General features: G+C 38.7%; 2 protein-coding genes across 4 annotated transcripts in view; one reads left to right on the forward strand and one right to left on the reverse strand.

The window, feature by feature from the left end:
* The window catches only part of LOC123278917 (olfactory receptor 2AG2-like), a 410069-nt gene that overhangs the window by 229542 nt on the left and 160991 nt on the right, over positions 1-19536 (forward strand). The window lies entirely within an intron of this gene.
* On the reverse strand, positions 1916-8194 carry LOC106837616 (olfactory receptor 2D3-like). Its single transcript, XM_070491563.1, has one exon. The coding sequence runs from the start codon at positions 7774-7776 to the stop codon at positions 6853-6855; it is 924 nt and encodes a 307-aa protein (XP_070347664.1). The 5' UTR covers positions 7777-8194; the 3' UTR covers positions 1916-6852.

Here is a 19536-nt window from a genome sequence, read left to right on the forward strand (position 1 = left end):
ACTGTATTGAAACCAAAGACACTCTTTTAGCCAAGCAACGACCTTTTCTCATCCCATATCCCCTTCAATGTCTATGGCATTTGGCATAATTGAGCCATAAATATTTCTTAAAACCTCTCCTTTCTGTGACTGTAGGACACTGTATCCCACTGTTTCCCTTCTTGTGTCCTGCTACATGTTCACCACGTTCTCTAACCCATCCCCAAGTTGTTACTTCTGATTTCTTCTGGTTGTCTACGTCCCATGTGGGAAAAAAGAGTTAGAAAAAAATGCAAATGATACTACTACAAAATTGTGAATCCTTATCTCAGCTTCATACCATTCTTGTAATTCCTTTCCAATTCTGAGTGGTCTGTCTTCTGCCAAGGTACACATCATAAATTTGACCTCTTTCCTAATCTTTTGTCCTAGGCTTCAGTGAAAAAAATAATCTGCAGTTCTCCTAAACGTCACATTCTGTCCAGGAACATTTTGGATGCTCTGACTTTCACCACCCATTAATTGCCTCGAGTCAGCTGCAATGTAATCACTTTCTTAAAGTTCTTTACTCAATCTACAAGGTAGAGTTGACTCTAATCTTCCCAATGTTCAGGAAAAGACTGGTACATATTTCTTTTTGTGAAGTTGTACATTGAAGTATTTGACTAAATATTTGTCTCCCCGGACTGAGTGGTTTCTTCAAGGTGGTAAAACATAAATCACTTATCTCTACTGTCTGTATATCAATATCACCTGACACACATACATATATAGTAGAGGTTTAAAAGTGAGTTGAGTGAGTGAATAAGTAGACACTTCCAACTCTCCACACCAACACATTAGCACACCAACACATTCTGTCTCTCAAGGGAAGTTTAAATGAGAAGAGAGGGCTGTGTTGGCTGTTGAGATGTCAAACTCTGTCCTGGGTTTGGGAAGATCTTGGCTTAGAAAATCCCAGGATTGATTACCAGGTTAAAGAAAGTGAATTAACTGACTGTCAGCCACATCCAGATGAAGAAGGGTGAGTTCAACGTGATGGGAGCCAAGACACCAGGATCTGCATTTGCCTGCACATATTAGCATACTCACACAGCCTTGTTTGGCCATACAGGGATGTCTGAACACAAGGAGATCCTGTCTGTGTCCTCTGGGGCAGGAGGTTCAGGTTCCATCCTCATTCTGCCTACTCCCGCTGTCCAAACCAAAACGACTAAAAGGATTAAGGAAGGAATCCCTGAAAGGAGAGCATAGAGAGAGAAAGGGGCAGAGGAGAGTCTGGCAGATGAGCTTTTTGTGTGAAAGGAGAGGCAGTAGGTGTCCACAGCCCTTGCGATCACCCTAGTATCCCCGGTCTATAGCTTAATCCTTCCCAGAGGAGTTGAAGAACAGGATTCATGAGGCTATTACTCAGCAGAAGCAGCTAAAAAGAAGAGCACACATTCTCTCTAGAAGCCAGATGGAAAAGAGAGAGGGGCAGGAGAGTGAAAGGCAAAGCCCACCCAATGAACGGAATCAAGATTTCAGACTCCCTAAGAGGATCAATCCCCCTAATCACCCTACCCATTCTCACCTGGAGCACTGGCTTGAGACAAACATGGGACAGGGGGTCAGTGCTGAAGAGATAAGTTAATGAATGGAGGAAGGTGTGGTTTCTGCAATCTGCTAATCCATTTCCTAATAGGCAACCTCCTCTGCAGTTTACCAAAACGTCTGAAGGTTGGGACATCATCTGGACTATGAGTCTTATTCTTTCCCAAGTCAAGGAGCGCCATTTTGTTAAAATTCCCAACTCACCAAGGAACCAGTTTGGAGGATTTTTCTGGAAGAAAGTCTTTAAACCTGAGGTCCTAAGGGCTGTTGGAAACAGAGCATTCCCTGGAGAAATCAGTGTTGTTAACTTTTTTAAACCTTTCTACAAGGAGAGAGATACCCTCGGGCATTTTTTGATTATAATCACAAACTGAAATACCTGAATCTCATCTGATGTCAGGTTCTGTACTACTGCTTCTCAAAGCAGTCTAAGGACCTCTGGGGTCTCCAATTTCTCTGTAAAAATTTTTAAAAAAGAGGTTTTAATAATATGGTCACATAAAAAGCAACTGATATAAGTGTATTCTGCATCATCAGAATGAGGTCCCCAAACTAAGACATGACAGGCGATTTCAAAACCCTTGTCTGTAACTGTACCCAAAATGCTTTAATTGTCTTCTGCTAATGGGAGAAAACAAAAAACAACCCTAAACTACAGGTACATGACTCAGTTTAAGATATCATGATTGTTTAAATGAAAGGCTTTATTGTAGCTGTAGGGGAGCAGAATTTGCTACCCTAGAGTATGTCTCTTTGGCTTGATCATTTTTAAGAACAAAAGACTCAGGAAGAAGCTTTGATGCTCCCCTGAACTGCCTAAAAGAATTTAAGATAGAAGTCATGTTTCAGGAAGGCGCTATCACCATGGATAACTATACTATAATATGAACTAGGCATGGTAGACAGGGAGGAACCTAGGAAGGCCCATTTGATCACAGTCCTCTCCATGTCTCATTGTCTTTGTAAGGCATGGCAATCATTTGTTTACCAAACATTTGCCTTTCCATTTCCATTTCTGTGTGAATTACCTTCCTCCCCTTTGAAGTCTGAAGCCACTATCACCAATATCCTCCTTTGTCTTTAGCGAAGATGGCATTTAAGGTGGTGGGTTCAGGCATTTTGGAAAGTTGCTCAACTTTCCTGAGTTTCTCCTATGTATACATGTTATTAAATTTGTTTGATTTTCTCCTGTTATTCTGTCTCATGTTAATTCAATTTTTAGACCAGTCAGAAGAACCCAGAAGGGTAGAGCAATATTTCTTCCTCTTCTACATTGCTATTCAAATACAGAAAAGTGGTGTGAGAACAAAGTCAGCTTATAACACAGGGCCATAAAAACAAATCCAAAAGACAGCTCTTGATTTCTCCATTGAACTCCTTCCTTTTTGAGTTTCCCCATTATCCACAGCATTGCTCAGGTCTAAGACTTAGCAGGGATACTTTATTCCTCTCTTTTTTCATCTTGTACATCTTATCTACCCACTTGTGTTACCATCTCCACTTCCTCTCCATTGCTACAATACTAGTCAAGACCATCATCTCTCCCCTGGGCTACTGTGATAGAGCTCAATCTTATTGACTGATGTTCTTGTTTCCATGGTTGTCCACTTATAATCCATTCTCCCTAAAACACTCAAAGTGACATTTTAAAAGCATAATGTAAGGATGGCTTTCTATTGAGTGTAAAATAAGATCAATTGCCTTTTCAGGAATTCCAAGGCTGTAATGGGTGGAATTTTGTCAGTAAAAAAGATATATCCACTTGGAACCTCAGAACATGACCTTATTTGGAATAAAAGTCTTTGCAGATGTAATTGGGGAAACCTCAAGACCAGATCATCCTGGATTAGGATGGGCCCTTAATCCAATGACAGATGTCCTTTTAAGAAGAGAGGAAGACACAGAGGCAGAGGGAAGAAGGCCTTGTGAAGACAGAGGCAGAGATTGGAATGATGCTGCCAAAAGCCAAGAAACACCCAGAACACCAAAAGCTGTAAGAGGCTAGGAAGGCACCTCCCCTAGATTCTTCTGAGGGAGCAGAGTCTGCAGATAACTTGAAGTCAGACGTCTGGCCTCCAGAACTGTAAGAGAATAAATTTCTGTTGCCTTGAGCCACCAAGCTTGTGATAATTTGTTATGGGATCCCTGGGAAACTAATAATACAAAGGCCCTACTGATCAGACCTCTGTGTGTTCCGTGATCTCGTTCATTGCCACTCTCCCCATCACTCAACATCCTCCGGTCGCTCTGACTTTTCTCTGTCCTGATCGCAAAATACGTATTCCCATCCAAGCTATTTACACTCTCTGTTCTCTCTGCCTCAACCCTCATCCCTCAAATCTCTCTTTGGTTGGTTCTTTCTTCTCAGCCTTCTGATCACAGCACAAATGATAATTTCTCTAAGATGTAACATTCTTTTTTTTTTTTTTTAAAGATTTTATTTTTTTCCCCTTTTTTGCCCCAAAGCCCCCCGGTACATAGTTGTATATTCTTTGTTGTGGGTCCTTTTAGTTGTGGCATGTGGGACGCTGCTTCAGCGTGGTCTGATGAGCAGTGCCATGTCCGCACCCAGGATTCGAACCAACGAAACACTGGGCCGCCTGCAGCGGAGCCCACAAACTTAACCACTCGGCCACGGGGCCAGCCCTGAAGATGTAACATTCTTTAATACTACCTTCTCAGAAAGGCCTTTTCTGACCACCTGCTTACAATTGCAGCCCACACTTTCTTGCTTTTATATTCTTATTGAGCTTATTGCCATCAGACGTCTGTGTTTTACTTATCTGTTTATTTATTTTTATCACCTTCTTCTAAAATGTAAGTTCCATGGGGATGGGAATTTTGAACTTCATTCATTGCTATATATTTAGCACCCAGAAAAATCCTCAAAAAATATTTACTTAATAAATGAATTAGATATTCATTGAATAAATGAACTTAAATAAACTGTGCTATTGAAATCAATGTCATATGGGTTGATTTCATACTAAAGTAACAATTATACAACCAGTGGCACAAATGAAGGAAAACTAATTTCCTTTAAAAACTGAAAAACTGTTTGCTCTAGAAAAATGAGTAGTTCCCAGAATGTGGTGACTTCAGGAGTTTCTTAATTTGTCACATGCCGGTACTCATCTAGTCACTGCTATACAGTCATTGATAATCTGGCATCCAATCAGAGGCTGGTGTTTTCACTTAAAAATATATGTCACTATCTATATTTTCTTACTCTGTTGACTCTACCAGTTTCCTATTGAGGTTAGTTATATATTTTTATGCAAATCAATGTGATCTGTCCACTTTTTCAATTATCATTCCAATCATCTGATATGAATTCTTTTATACTAAATAGCAAGCAAAGAGGAAGTGGTCAGGTGAGCTTTTGAATGGTCGTGAGGTAGCAGCATGTCTGAAGTAGCAGTTGTTATTTATAACATAGCTTCTCAAAGAATCTGTATTGCAGGACTACTTTTTGGTTCCTTGTACAGGCGGATGCTAGTCCACATAATCTGAAAACGATACACATCACGTGTATATAGTGATCTAGTATTGCTACACGTTTATTCTCCCATACAAGATCATTCTACACACAATGCATGCAGTTCAACAAGGACATCATCACATAAAATGAACAGCTTTGGATACTCAGAACAGGCCATGGATGCTGAAGCTGGAGCAGCCAGAAGTCAATGTGGCAAACTTGGCTTTCATCAGGGCTCACTTTCTGGCTCATGTCATCCTTCACCCATAATCACTTAGTTTGTAGATGCCTTAAGAGAAGGTCATGAAGTGAGGGCAGAATTCCAAGTTGAACTTGCTCCCAGTAAGCATGCTGACGTAACTCTTCTCACTTTGTGAAAGGAGGGTTTGGAATGGTTAGCAGCACTATCTTTATATGACAAAATCCCTGCAAATGGCTCCATAGTAGATGGGCTGGGATGAGTCAGAGGATATATGTAAGTCTGGTAAATGAAGTACAAAGAAATGGAATATGTTTGTGTCATGGGACTTCTGCCAGGAGAAATGGAGAACCATGGGGGAAAATGGGCAGGACAGTGATGGTGCCCAGCTACGCTTTCATGGCTCACAGGCCCTGCCACCAGGGATGGGAATTAGTAGTGTCCCTACATACAAATAAAGCATTGAGTCAATTCCATTTAATACCTGGAGTTAGACCTTTAGTTGAGGGTTGGGGAGGGGACAACAGTGGATTTTCTTCCAAGGGAGGAGCAGTGTTCATGCTGAACATTGGTGAGAAGCTACAGGTAGGTCACCAGAGGTGCTTCTGCTGTAAAATAGGGTTAGAGTAGTAATTAGGAAAGACTAAAGGGGCCATTTCATCCCACAGAACAATCTCCATCTTCTGGGGTTGCTTTTCATGTGTCAGCCATTCTCTTCCTCTTCCCAAAAAGGAGAACTTAATGGGTACTGGCACAATCAAACCTTCAAAGAGGGGAAAGCATGTCTGAGGAGGGGTCAGTTGTAGTGTATTGGTGTCACAGGGGTTTCCAACCTGACAGTTCTGATGTAGGCAGGTTGCTTTTCAGTTCCAGTTCACTCAAGGTAGGAATCGTCCTTAGAGGATAGCAGTGTGTGACATTTAAAAGATGTTTACTGGAGTATGAGATCCTACACATTATTGTTTATGCCAATAGCTCTCCCATATATGGTTGAATTGGCTATAACCCTATTTTGGGACTTCACAACAAAAACACAAAACAAAACCAAAAAACAAAACTAAAAACAAGATTCCTTATCAGAGCTTCAAGGTAAAAAAAAAAAGAATCGTTGCTATTTTCTTACAGGAAATTCTCGATTCTAGTATACTGACATCTGGTAGAATTCCAAGATCTGTGGATGGCTATAGATGATGTTGGCATGGGATAAGGCTGACAAGCAACTTGGAGTTCAGAACCAAAAGGCAATATCTCTGGGTGAAAATGAACTAGTGAACCAATAATGCAGTATAAATGAAGATTGTGTTCAATATTGTAAAATATTTATATGATATAATATATAAATATAATTTATAATATATAATATAATAGCAAAAAATCTGTTATGAGGCAAGCAAGCTGCAACCACAGAGAATAAGATTGAACAAGACACAGTAGACAAACTTGAAAACATCCTAGATGTACAAGGGTACTGTATGACTCTTACTGATATATTGGGCTAGAAATAGTTCAGAGATAAAGCTGTTAAAGATGTTGAACCACTTTGGAATTTTTCATCCCCACGACTGCATATCAACATAAATCTCATTGCCACTGAGAGGCTCTACCTTCCAAATACTTTCCTAAATGCCTCCTTCACATCCTTGTTCCTCAGACTGTAAATGAATGGGTTCATCATGGACGTTATGACTGAGTAGAATACAGAGACCACCTTATCCCTCTCATTCATTTTCTTGGAATTTGGACACATGTAGGTAAATATTGTTGAGCCATAGAAGAAGACAACAACAATGAGATGAGAACCACAGGTAGAAAAGATCTTGAGCCTCCTCTCACCTGACTGTATCCGAACCACAGTGGAGATAATGTTCCAGTAGGAGAAAAGGATGAAGGAGAGAGGACCAAGGAGAATTAGCACACCCATTGCAGAGATGGCCATCTCAGCTTTGTAGGTTTCTTCTGAAGCCAACTTCAGGAGTGCAGGAGGTTCACAAAAATAATGATTAATTACATTCTGTCTGTGGTATGAAAGACATAAAGTAAATGTCGTGTCTACTAGAGACACAAATGCTCCACTGGCCCAAGATCCTATGGCCAGGTGGACACAAATCCTGTGGGTCATGAAGGTGGAGTAGTGAAGGGGCTTGCAGACAGCCACATAGCGGTCATAGGACATCACTGCTAGGAGGGAACTCTCTGTACACCCAGCTACTAGGAACACAATCATCTGAATGGAGCACCCGGCAAAAGAAATGGTCTTTCTTGTTACTAGCAAATGGAATAGCATCTGGGGGATGATCGTTGTAGAGAAACAGAGATCAGTAAATGACAAGTTTTTAAGGAAAAAGTACATTGGTGTATGAAGTCGAGAGTCAACATGAATTAGCACTATGATGAGCAGATTCCCAAACAGAGTCAGTAGGTAGAAGGTGAGAAATACCACAAATAGCAGGATCTGGGTCTGCTGATCTGAGGAAAGCCCTAGCAAGATGAATTCAGTAAAATAGGTTTGGTTTTCTGTGCCCATTAATGTTTATTCCTGTCCACATATCAGCATAAATAGAGCAATCAAAAGTTGACTATGATTAACTATGATGAAGCACCACATCCTGAAGTTGAAGATCTCATTGGAAGAACAAATGTATTTAATTTAAAACAATTCTCGTAAACATTTAAGACACTTGATTTTCTAAATTTCCATCCCAACCTTCCTACTGAAGCTATCTGAAAAAGGATGCTAACATGTTATATGGATTTTAAAAAATACAGAGTTCTGCCTTTAGTAGAAAGCCTAGGATTTTCTTTTTTCTAGTTTACTTTTCAGTCAGCAGACTTTCACTTTCATTTCATCAAGGAGCAGAAAAAATAATTAACTTTTACTTTATGTTTTCAAGGGATCCTTTATCATCCTTCTAAGTAGGAAGGGAATTTTAAGAGACCATTTTAGATCATGTTATAATCCAAGTCCTGGTCCTTTCCTAAATTCTTCACTGGATCAGAGAATCAAGACTCCGTGGCAGTGCTCAAGAGTAGGTCATGATGGGACCTTATCATCACAGAGACAAGACAGTTGAGACTAGGCCAGATTTAGGCAGCACCACACACATTGGAAGTATGGAAGGCCCTTCAGGGAGACCAAATGCAGCCACAATAGCTGTCTGCATAGCTGCAATGTCTTATCTGGCACAACAGTGTTTGACTCATTCATGCCACTGTTCATATCAGAATATCCAATCAGTTGGAAGTGTTTCAGTAGGAAAACAGGCAATGGTCCAATGCTTTGAAACCAGGCATGAAACACTATTCAAAGTCTCTGCATTGCTGTACATCAGGAACAAGAAGAGAATAACATGGCTGAATCCAAGCTAATGGGGAAAGAGATTTAAAAGAGTTAGAGAAGCGAGCAGGGTCCCGGGCAAATAGCTGAGACTCAGGCCTAGAGTCTGATATCCCTGGGAAGGATTGAAGTGCTAGTCCTAGAACTGCTGATTAGAACAGAGATGTCAGAGCCAAAAGTCAGGCCCCTGGAAGGACCATCATGAGATAGCTGGAAGTCAAAGACTGCAAGCATACAAGGATTTGTTTTCACATATAAGACCCTAGATCTAGCTGGCAGTATAGGAAAAGTGTGGTCAGATCACTAGTTTAGTTGGACCACTGGCTTATGAGCTGCCAAGTATGACTTGATTTCAAGACCAATGGGTGACAGTTGCCACCTGTGTTTATTAAAACTTAAATATAAAACAAAATACCATTTCTTGTAATAAGTATAGTCAGAAAACACTTGGTTCCATTTTATTTGTTTTACATGTATGTGTGTGTGTATATTGCATGTACTGGGTTACAATGTAAACTGTGTTCCTTATTAATGGTCTTTATAAAATCTTCAGAAAGAATACTGATATAGGTAAAATGTTCTTAAGGACACCAATAAAATAATCTATTACTGATCTAATTTTCCAATAATTTTTAAGTGCAATTTTTTCACTGCTTTATCATGGTAAACTTACATGTAATGAACTGTGTATATTTCATGTGTACAATTTGATGAGTTTTGACATGTGTATAATAATAAGCTTTTTAATATTCTTATTAATTTTTTCATGATTATTTGTTTACAAACTGTCTCCCTGACATGGTTCTACATTTCAGGGTAGGAACCCTGTCTTACTCCATATGTCTGCATTGCTCAGTGTATAGTAAATTTTCAAGAAATGTTCACGGACTGATGGAATTAATGAAAGAGTAACTGGATGCATCCAGGAATAAGCAGTCTCCATTCATGCACACAGGCACTGGCACACATACACACTCAAATACTACCAAGCACTAATTATCTTATCTAAAGCATAGTATAAAATTTGGAAGGCACAGCTGATGCAGGTCCAGCTTCATGTATCCTTGGAGTAAAGAATCCTGTGATTAATCAGAAGGAGGAACATAAGGTATGATCACCTGGACTACTGGTGCAGGCAAGAGGACATCAGTGGTGGTCATTCTTCCAGTGGAAATAGAACAAACCTTCAATATGCAATCCTGTTCTCTTTCTCATTCTTAGCTCCAGAGAGAGTGTATGCAATGTGGTACCAACCTGAATACTAGGGTAATGGGACAGGGAGTGCCCACACACCCAGCATTAGCATTCACTGAGCTCTGGCTCCTTCCCACCTCCCAGACAATGGGTGTACGGTAAATTGCAGGAAGCTTTGTCTTGGATCTTAGGTATTCCCTGTGAGCCCAGTGGGTATCACCAAGAGAGAGAATGGGGTGAGGGAAAGAGGAAGAGAACACCTGTTGTAAGAGGGATGAAAAGTCCGAGTACAGGAAGATTCTGGTATTTGAAAGGGTGTAGCTAGTTTGAGATATGATAGATCTTTGGGTTTCTTGGGCTTCTCGGCACACAAGCTGATCCTGTCAGGATAAGCCCAGTAACAATATTTCTAAGACTGAGGAATCTAGAGAAGAAGAGAAAGAAAAATCTCCTCTCCCAAATAGACTATGGGGTGTAGAAATAAGGAGGTTGCTTCTCCCAGGACAGAATCATGATTTCTGGTTCCGGAGAGACTTGGTCTCTTCAGCATCTTCCTCCTTCTTACCTGGAAGCCTGAGATGAATTTGTTCTAAAGATGGGGAAATACAAGTGAGGGGACTTCACAGTGAGTATAGCAGAGTGGGATCCAGAGATCCAAGCTACAGATCCAGAGTTGGGTATTGGATTTCCAGCGATTCTCAGCCCTCTCTCCTAACAGCTGGGCAGGAACTGGACATTTCAGTGGATTCCATTCCAAACTCGGACTCTATTCTTGAATGAGGTAAATACTTATTTTTTGAGCACCAGCACTGAACAGAATCTTTTTCTGAGAGGATTCTTGAAAGACGAAGCCCTGAGAGATTGTGTAAACAGAACATTCCCTAGGGTTCTCCTTGGGCACAGCTCACTCTATTATCTCCACAGACAATGAGATACCATGGGACATTTTGCATTTTTTCACAATCATTGGTGGAATTTTGTGAATCTTCTCTAATTCAAAATCATTCTCTACTCAAAGAAAAAATTTCCTAGGTTCTGAGCTTGAAAAGGACCCGAGGATTCATCTATTCTGTCCCTTCTCTCATCTTTAGGGCAGAATCAAGAGTGTAAAGTTCATTCAAGCAGAAATCTGTGCATCCTTTATTTTAAATCCTTGGAAAAGTGGAAATTTGCATCCTCCCTCAGTATTTCTCTATTAAAATGGGTTACAATTATTGATGTTTGAGGATGTAGTGGCCACTGTTCAATGATGTCACTTGGTCCTAAAAAATAACAGATTTGAGAAAATTTCTGTAAAAATCAAGTGTTTGAACTGTATGAAAATACAAGGACAAATCCCTATTTTTCTGAGGGATGCTAGGTTGAAATTACTCAATGTTGTATTTTCTTATCAATGTTTATTTCTTTTTATATGATAAATATTGTAACTTTATCATATTGATTACTAAGTTTTCCCTATCCACTTTTTCTTTTAGTGGTAGCACTAATATAATTATGTATTTATTGTTCAGAAATAATGTAAAAATTCTATCAGTTAACTTTTTTTGCATTTCCTAATGTGAAGTTTCTATTAAATCTAAACTCCATTCTTTCCATTATAGATATTTGATATAACTTAACTTTTTATTACAATTTTTTTCTTTTTTGGATTTTCTATCAAATTGCTATTTATTCTAATGAAAAATATCAAGTTAGGATTTCATATGTTCTTACAACTATCCAGAGGAATGGAACTAATTTACTCATTCAAGTTCTCTCTACTGTATTGCTGTTTCTTTTACTTTATTCAAATCTGTTTGCCATGAATGTTTTCAATCTGTTAGTATATTGTAAAGAAAGTTTTACATTTTCCATTTAGCTGGATTCAAAAGTTATTTAATTCCTAGTTACTTTACTCTTTAGCCATTATTAGACTTTTCCCTATAATTTACAAGATTTAATAACCTGTCTACTGAACGGGATGGGTGAGAAAGAAAAAAAAAATCAAGAAAGGTTGAGATCCAATTTGGAAGACTGTGTAGGTGATTGTGACTTTTGTCCTGATAAAGGATGTGGGGACAATTAGTGCAACTAGCTATTATTACTATTTCCATACGAGAGAAAAATATAGTGGAATTCGTATAGATTTAGTGACTAATCTGAGGTCAGAGTTGAACTAAGCTACGACTCTATCCTTGGTCTAGTCCTAGGGCTCTCTCTCTTACCTCGTGCTGTACCATTTCCAAGCATGTGAGCCTGGCTCCAGGTAAGTATCTACAAGGGAAGTTAGTGTTCTGATGCTGCAAGAAAATAGGTAGTGTAAAGGAATATTTCTGTTGTTCTGACAGTAGAATAGTGATGAAAATTGACCCTGTCCAGAGATTTAAAAAGATGAGTAAAAATAGATTTAGTGGAATAGAGTTGTTTGTTCCTTTATGTTATTGTTTAAGAGAAAAGCTTTTCTTTGTGCTGTGAATAATCAATTAAGTTGACCACTTTGGAACCTTTTTTTTTTTTTTTGAGGAAGATTAGCCCTGAGCTAACATCTGCTGCCAATCCTCCTCTTTTTGCTGAGGAAGACTGGCCCTGAGCTAACAACATCCATGCCCATCTTCCTCTACTTTATATGTGGGATGCCTGCCACAGCATGGCTTGTCAAGCGGTGCCATGTCTGCACCCAGGATCTGAACCGGTGAACCCCAGGCCACCGAAGCAGAACGTATGCACTTAACCACTGCGCTACTGAGCCAGCAACCCCTTTGGAACTTTTGTCATATATCCAAAGTTAGCAGAATTCTATTAGTCTAAATTAAGACACAATCCAAACAATAACAGCTAAAGGAAAACTCCCATGCCACTTTCTCAATTGTAGGACAGATATTCAACACCTCTCAGCTGACCCCTCACCCTTGACTTTTCCAGCAAGCATAGGGTTCGTGCGTTAGTTTTAAGGCCAATGTGGGTTATCTCAGACCTTGGGATAAGCATGTGAAAGCATGTCTGCATAGAAGTAGAGACATGCCTGAGTATCTAGAGATCCCTTGAGTTTACTACTCAACAAGCATGTGGGCCAAGATGTACAACACAACCCTATGGGCCAAGATCTGTGTACTTGCCACGTGGACACAGGAAATGAAGAGAAGGAATGGCCAGCCTTCCCAGAAGGTTCAACATCTTTTTACCTTCCCATTCATGTTCTATAGTGAGAGAAAGGACATGGAGTTTAGACTTGACCGTCTTGGGTCATAGTTACCCTGTTCACCAGTAAATATATGCCAAATTCATGGCCTTTTATTATTACCTATAATATTACTATGTTTCTTTTCTGGTACAGGAGCTAGCAAATATGCTGAGAATATTAAAAATGGGAGTAGAAGAGTTTTCCTCTTGTGTATAGGCAGAAGAAGAAATACAAAGGAAAACATGAAAATATTCTACCCTCCCCACACTGCCTGACTGGTCCCGGACTACATACAAAAGCAAAGATAGCTAATGTGTCTGTGGCTTCATAAAAGTGGAAACAGAATTCACCTGACCCACTCTTCTTACCTCCCGAGAGGAAGAAACATACTTCTGTTTGACCCATGATTGTCTGTTAAATCCAATGGGGAAACAAAAAAAAAAAGGTGTATGTGATGGATTAGGGAGCCTACAGGAAGGGGCTCTTCAACCACATCTCCTCATGCATTACTGGTGCAGAATGCAGAAAGGAAGAGGGCTGCTCATTGTCCCCCATTCAGTACAGTGGGTATGGTTTGGACATTGCTAATTGTCTGCTTATAGTTCATATATATCATGAATATAACAATGATGATATGATTAGATTCTCTCCCTTAACCTGTAACAAATCAGGCACCAAGTTGTATCATTTCTAACCTTTAAGTAATTCCGAAATCCCTCCTTTTCTATTTATTTCCTCTGACTCTCTTAGTTTAGGTGGTCCTGACTTTATGATTTCACGGATGTATTATTGCTATAATTTGCTAAATGATCTTGCTGTCTTCTGTGTTTATGAACATTTGGGAGGGGGGACCTGGGATTTCATAAGGCCAAGTCTATCAGGTTCTACTTCGTTTTTTGATTGAGTTTCTATGAATGGAGATAAACATATTTTCCTACAAAGTAGTATGAATATTTACACATCTGGCCTAGTTAAACTGCATTAATTATTTGAGGAACTTATCCAATTTCTTAACCACAGAGGCCAGTTAAGTACGTCATTAGATCTATATCCACACTAAGATCTAGGAGCTAAAAAAAAGTCAATGTAACTTTGATTAACTTAGAACCTGTTTTAAAAAATTATTTTTACATTTTTTTTTCTTTTCCTGGGGCATTACAGAAGGACTAAGCTGGTCTAGTTGAAAAGGCCTAAAGTTATGTCTCTGTAGAGTTATGATTGATGTTTGGAAGAAATATGGTGAAACTCCCATTGATCACTATTCAAATAATTTATTCCTATATAGATAGACCTTAATAATGGATGAAATGTACATGTGATCCCAGGTCAAAGTCTGATAAACTCAGATTAAAATTGTTTGGGAGGAGATAGGAGAGCCTGTGAAGCGTCCTTATTAGCAGTGGTGGAATGGGTTTTATCCCTATGGGAATCAGTGAGTCATCAAAGGACACGTCAATCAAGGTGTAGTAGCAGGTAGGAAAATGAAATCTCATTCTCTAATAAGGGGTCTCTTGACACAACGAATAGTAGTTTGAAGTACTCCAGTTGCAATAAAGTAGGAGTGGTGGATCCAAGATCTCCATTTCTTGCTCTAGTTCAGTAGGTCCGATTAGAGAGAAAATTTCATTATGGTGAAATGAGAGTATGCTGTAATGTTACTACTGTGACAGAATAGCAAGAATTCAAAACCACTGTCAGATGTGACTGATGGAGCAGAATTGTGAGTACATTCCCACACCTTCTATCTACCCCATAAAAAGATGAGGCCTTGGTGAAAAGATGAATGAAAGGACAGTTTAAGTCTACATTTTGGCTCATTATGAATTTAATTTGGCAATTGAAGGCAGAAAATTGCCAAGTCCATGGAAGGAAGAGTTTAAATGTGAAAGATAAAAGTGCTTTCTCAACCTGCACTTGCACCGTCCCCCTCATGATGAGTCCTCCAGAATTCACTCCTTCTTCTCCTCTTCCTCTCTCTCTTCACCTGGAGTGTCCCTGAGAATCACTCCAAGTTGGGAATGGAACCAAAAGCCTGTCTGTGAATGTATTTAATCAATTTCAATTTTACAATTTTTGGCGTAGAGAATTATCTATTGGAAAATCTTACCCTTAAGGCAAATGGGTGAAGGAAAGTCTTCTGATGGCAGTCACTATAAGAATAATCAAAGCCTAGGGACTTTTAATCAGGATTTATCTATTTCTCACATAAATTATCTATATTTCAGCTGGCAATAAAAGCTCTGGCTGTGTAAATCTTGGAATACACACACTCACAGGCACACATTTCTGGCTTATTTACTTATTGATGTAAATATTTCTTCTTTTGATATGTTTCTTCCTATTCGCTGCAGATATTCACAATCTGATGACAATTTTATAGCGATGTTTGACTACTTTTTCTATTCATAATTATTTCACTGATTTACTTTGCTTTCACTTTTGTATAAGCAGAAATAAGAAATTCTTATGGTGATAGGAGAGAGTAATTGAACAATAGTGCTCACTGATTAGTTCTCCACTCAAGACAATGTAAAATTGACAGAGGAACATATGCTCATTTAACACTGAACCAAAGTAGTTTGTTCAGCAGAAGCAAAGGAGAGACCACCTCTGATTAGAGAGAGCATTTAATAGCAGTGTGAATATGGATAAGCCACCAAACCTTTCTGAGAATCAGAAATTTTGTCTGTAAAATGGAGATAATATTTGTCCTGCTTACATATTTAAAATTCCAAAGGCTAAAAGTAAGAGATTAATATTTATACATCCAATAACAACCGTCACAAAGCAGACTGCACAGGAGATGCAATGAGGGATAGACAGAAATACATAAAATGAAAAGATTTTAATATACTTTTCCCAATTCAAGACAGATCAAATGGACAAAAACAGTAAGAATAAAAGGTCTAAAAATCTAACCAATAAAGTAGATAATCCAAGTATATATCAAGTTATAAACTATCATAATAAAAATTGTATCTTCTTTCAAGTGTACATGGAACATTCACAGATATTGTTATGAACACAATCTCAATAAATTTCAATGAGGAGTTATTATACAAACAGTATATATATATATACATAAAATCATATATATAACTATATATATAGTTACCTATAGAGAGTGGGTGTGAATAGGTTGGAGAGGACAGAGATTTAAGCTAGACTTCTCTGACTAGACATTGTTTCATAGGTTGATTTTTTAATCAGGTAAATAATTTACGTAATTATAAAATAAAATTAAAATTTTTAAAGCAATTCCTAAAACTTGAAAGAAAAGTGAAATAAACAAATCTAACCATGTATCCAGATTTTGATTTGCATGTAGTAAGATAAAACAACTGAGTAGTATGTTGTGGCATCAGGAATTTGGATTTTTGGTGAGAGGCAAAGAGATGAGATTAGACAGGGAGCCTCAATGGTATTGCTAAGGCTAGATGGTGGATACATAAGAATGTAGTATATATATAGTTCATAGATACTTTATGCATTCAAAAGAAGGGAATATTATCTAGCTCCTGGGTAGAGAATGATATTAGGGAGACCAGTTAGTAATCCGCTATAGTAAATGTTCAGGGCAGAGAGGAAGGTAATTTGGACCAGAGTAGATATTTGAGTGTTGAGAGTTGGTATATTGGGGATGTATTCAGAAAAAAACCAACAAACAACCCAGAACTTGCTGATAGATTGGATAATAAGTGTGAAAGAAAGAGGTGAATCATGGATGATTCCTAGGATTTTGGCCTGATTCAACACATAATATCACTTTCCTTCATGAACATTCATTTCAATATCTGTTCTGCCTTTTCATTTGTTTGTTTCTTAAATCTTGTACAAAGGAAATATTAGTTCATTTTAATTTTCTTGGAAAGGTATTTTTTTAATCTGTTTTCTTATGAATCAGCTTCAAACATTATAGAGTAGCGAAAGGCTTTCAGGCAAGGGGCTTGGAGCAAAAAGGAGTCTCTTTTTAAACTGGGAATTCAAGGAACCTTGAAAGGGCCTGAGGCAGGAAGGGGTAATAAAGGAAAAACCTGGCCACTGGGCAAAGGGTAAGTGGTGATGATGCACATACGGGAAAGACCTATGGGAGGAACTGGAAAGACCACTTCCATTTCAGATGTCAATTTCAACCATTTGTTCACATTCACTAATAATAATTGGGGTGGAGGCTTTAAAGAAGCATGTTCCCAGCAGAGAACTCATGCCTTATGATGCTCATTAACGAGTGTGCTGGCGTCTTTCACACACCAGCTTTAAGGAATTTATATTTTGTAATGAAGCTTATTTGTAAATAATATGTCAATGGAAATACTTGGCTGTCTTAATGCAACAGGGGCCACTTGGGGGACTGAGGCTAGAATCTGAAACATAGGTGTCTGATAGAAATGTTTTCCAGAGTCTGGAATTCTGGTACGGATCTGGGAAGATCTGTGCACAGTAAAGCATCTAATATTGTATGACTACAAGATCACGCTAATTAAGAGATAAGAATTGAGAAATTTTGTCACTAGCAACTAGTACTAAAGTCTAAGGTTTGTTCCTATTCAATATCTTCATTTTTCTCTTGAGCTTTTATTTCCTTCTTTAAATAGACCTATCAAAAAAACATTCCAGCAGACTTCCTATGTGATTGGGTGTAGGACTGACATGGGGGAGGAAAGAAAAATATAAAGTGAAAAATAAGATCATCTTGGTCAGAACAGAAAGAGAATTTCCAGCAGATGCTGGGATGTTGATCAGAGAAATGAATACATCCCCAGCTATTGAAACACAGAGCTTGTGCAGACAAAATTTTGTCTCTAAGGCCAAATAAGGACTTATATCCAGTGTGGTAGGTTTTCAGAATTTTCAAAATGTGGAAGGAGATAGCTTAAGACGAAGAGCAGATATGGGGCCTCATCTAGAGGCACTAGGGCTTCCATATGACGTTGGCATCTACAGTCTCTGGACAGGAGTTGACCTCCCCAGTACTCTCTCGAAGGCCTCCATTACCTCCTTGTTTCTCAGACTATAGATAAGAGGATTCAGTGCTTGAGTAATGATAGTATAAAATACGGAGAGGATGTTGTCCTGTTGGGGTCTGTGGTAGGAACTGGGCTGGATGCACATAAACTTGGCAGCCGCATAGTACATTCCTACCAGAGTCAGGTGAGAAGAGACTGTGACAAGAGCTTTCCGCTGTCATTCAGAATCCCCACCAAGATGAAGTCACTTCCCAAGACGGAGTTCCAGAGCTCCATTCTGTGTTTCTTTAGTTATCTGAAATTTTACAAAATCTAGGTAAAGTAAGTCTGATGTGATCACTGGGGACTCCCTGGCTTTACAGTGTTATAGCCTTTGGTCAGCAGGAATTAATTGTTCAGTTTATCATATCACATTATATTCTTTCATTCATGCCTTAACTCACCAAATATGTAATGATCACATATTGTTAAAATATTTCTTCACCACTTCTGATGTTTCCTTCAGTGTTAAAGGAGCCCCATTTGTGTACTAAGTCTAGACTTGTCTCTGCCTCATCATCCCACTTCTGAGAAATGGGGAGCAACTTAATGGGAAAGATTAAAGGGAAAATCTGGGCAAATAGTATCCAGCCTCTTTCTCTTCTCTTCTTTTTGGGAGTTGGAAGGCCTTTAAGGGGGCCTAATATACATCCCCCTTTCTCCCTTCCCAGGTTTTGAACCAATTGAGAAACAAGCTATTTGTTCAGGCCAAAATACCATCTCTTTATTTTCGTAAAGCAGAAATTGAAGAACGTAGCTTATATATCAGCAGGTAATGAGATTCCTAATACCAACCCCCAAATGGACATAATTATCTTTGCAATCAAGGCAATGCAGGACCAAATTAGTATTCCCCACAAAGAAGGGCTAGGGGGACAAGGCAAGAGGACAGATCAAGTACTGTCTATCATCTCTCCCCCAAAAGGAGAGAAATTTATTCCTGCTTACTCTACAATTTTATTATATTCTTCCCCTTTCTTTCGGAAGAAATGAGGGGAGAGTAGAGACTAGGTTTCTTATATCCCCTCTCATGCATATTGTGTACCAGGCACTGTGATAGCTCCCAAGAAGAGTGGAGTACCAGTCACACTCTTGTGAGGAGCATTTAAAAATAGGTGTAATTACAAATTGTGAAAAGTATCACAAAGGGAAAGAATAGAGAGTGATTCTCATGTAGATTGGTAATTAAGGAAAATCTTCTCTGAGAGTGTGAATTTTAACCTCAATTTGAAAGATAAGTGTAAATTATCCAAATGAAGAGAGGTGAAGGGATATCTAAGCAGAGGATACACCATATGTAGAGTCTCCAAAATAGAAAAGAGCTTATAATTTCTGAGGAGCTAAAGGAAGCCTGATGAGGTGGGTACTACTTGAGATAAATTTGGAGAGACACATGCTCCAAATCCTGCTTGGCCTTTTAGGGTATACGGAGTGCAATGCAAAGCTATTTAATACATATGTATATACAGATGTGACATCATGGAATTTATATTTTAAGAAGATAAGTCTTACAGTTGTGTGGAGAAGTAATAGGTAGAAGGTAGGTAGGTATAGGTAACAGGTAGATAGGTAATAGGTAATAGGTAGAAG

The sequence above is a fragment of the Equus asinus genome, chromosome 20 (genome assembly GCF_041296235.1).
Source record: "Equus asinus isolate D_3611 breed Donkey chromosome 20, EquAss-T2T_v2, whole genome shotgun sequence".
Lineage (NCBI taxonomy): Eukaryota > Metazoa > Chordata > Mammalia > Perissodactyla > Equidae > Equus > Equus asinus.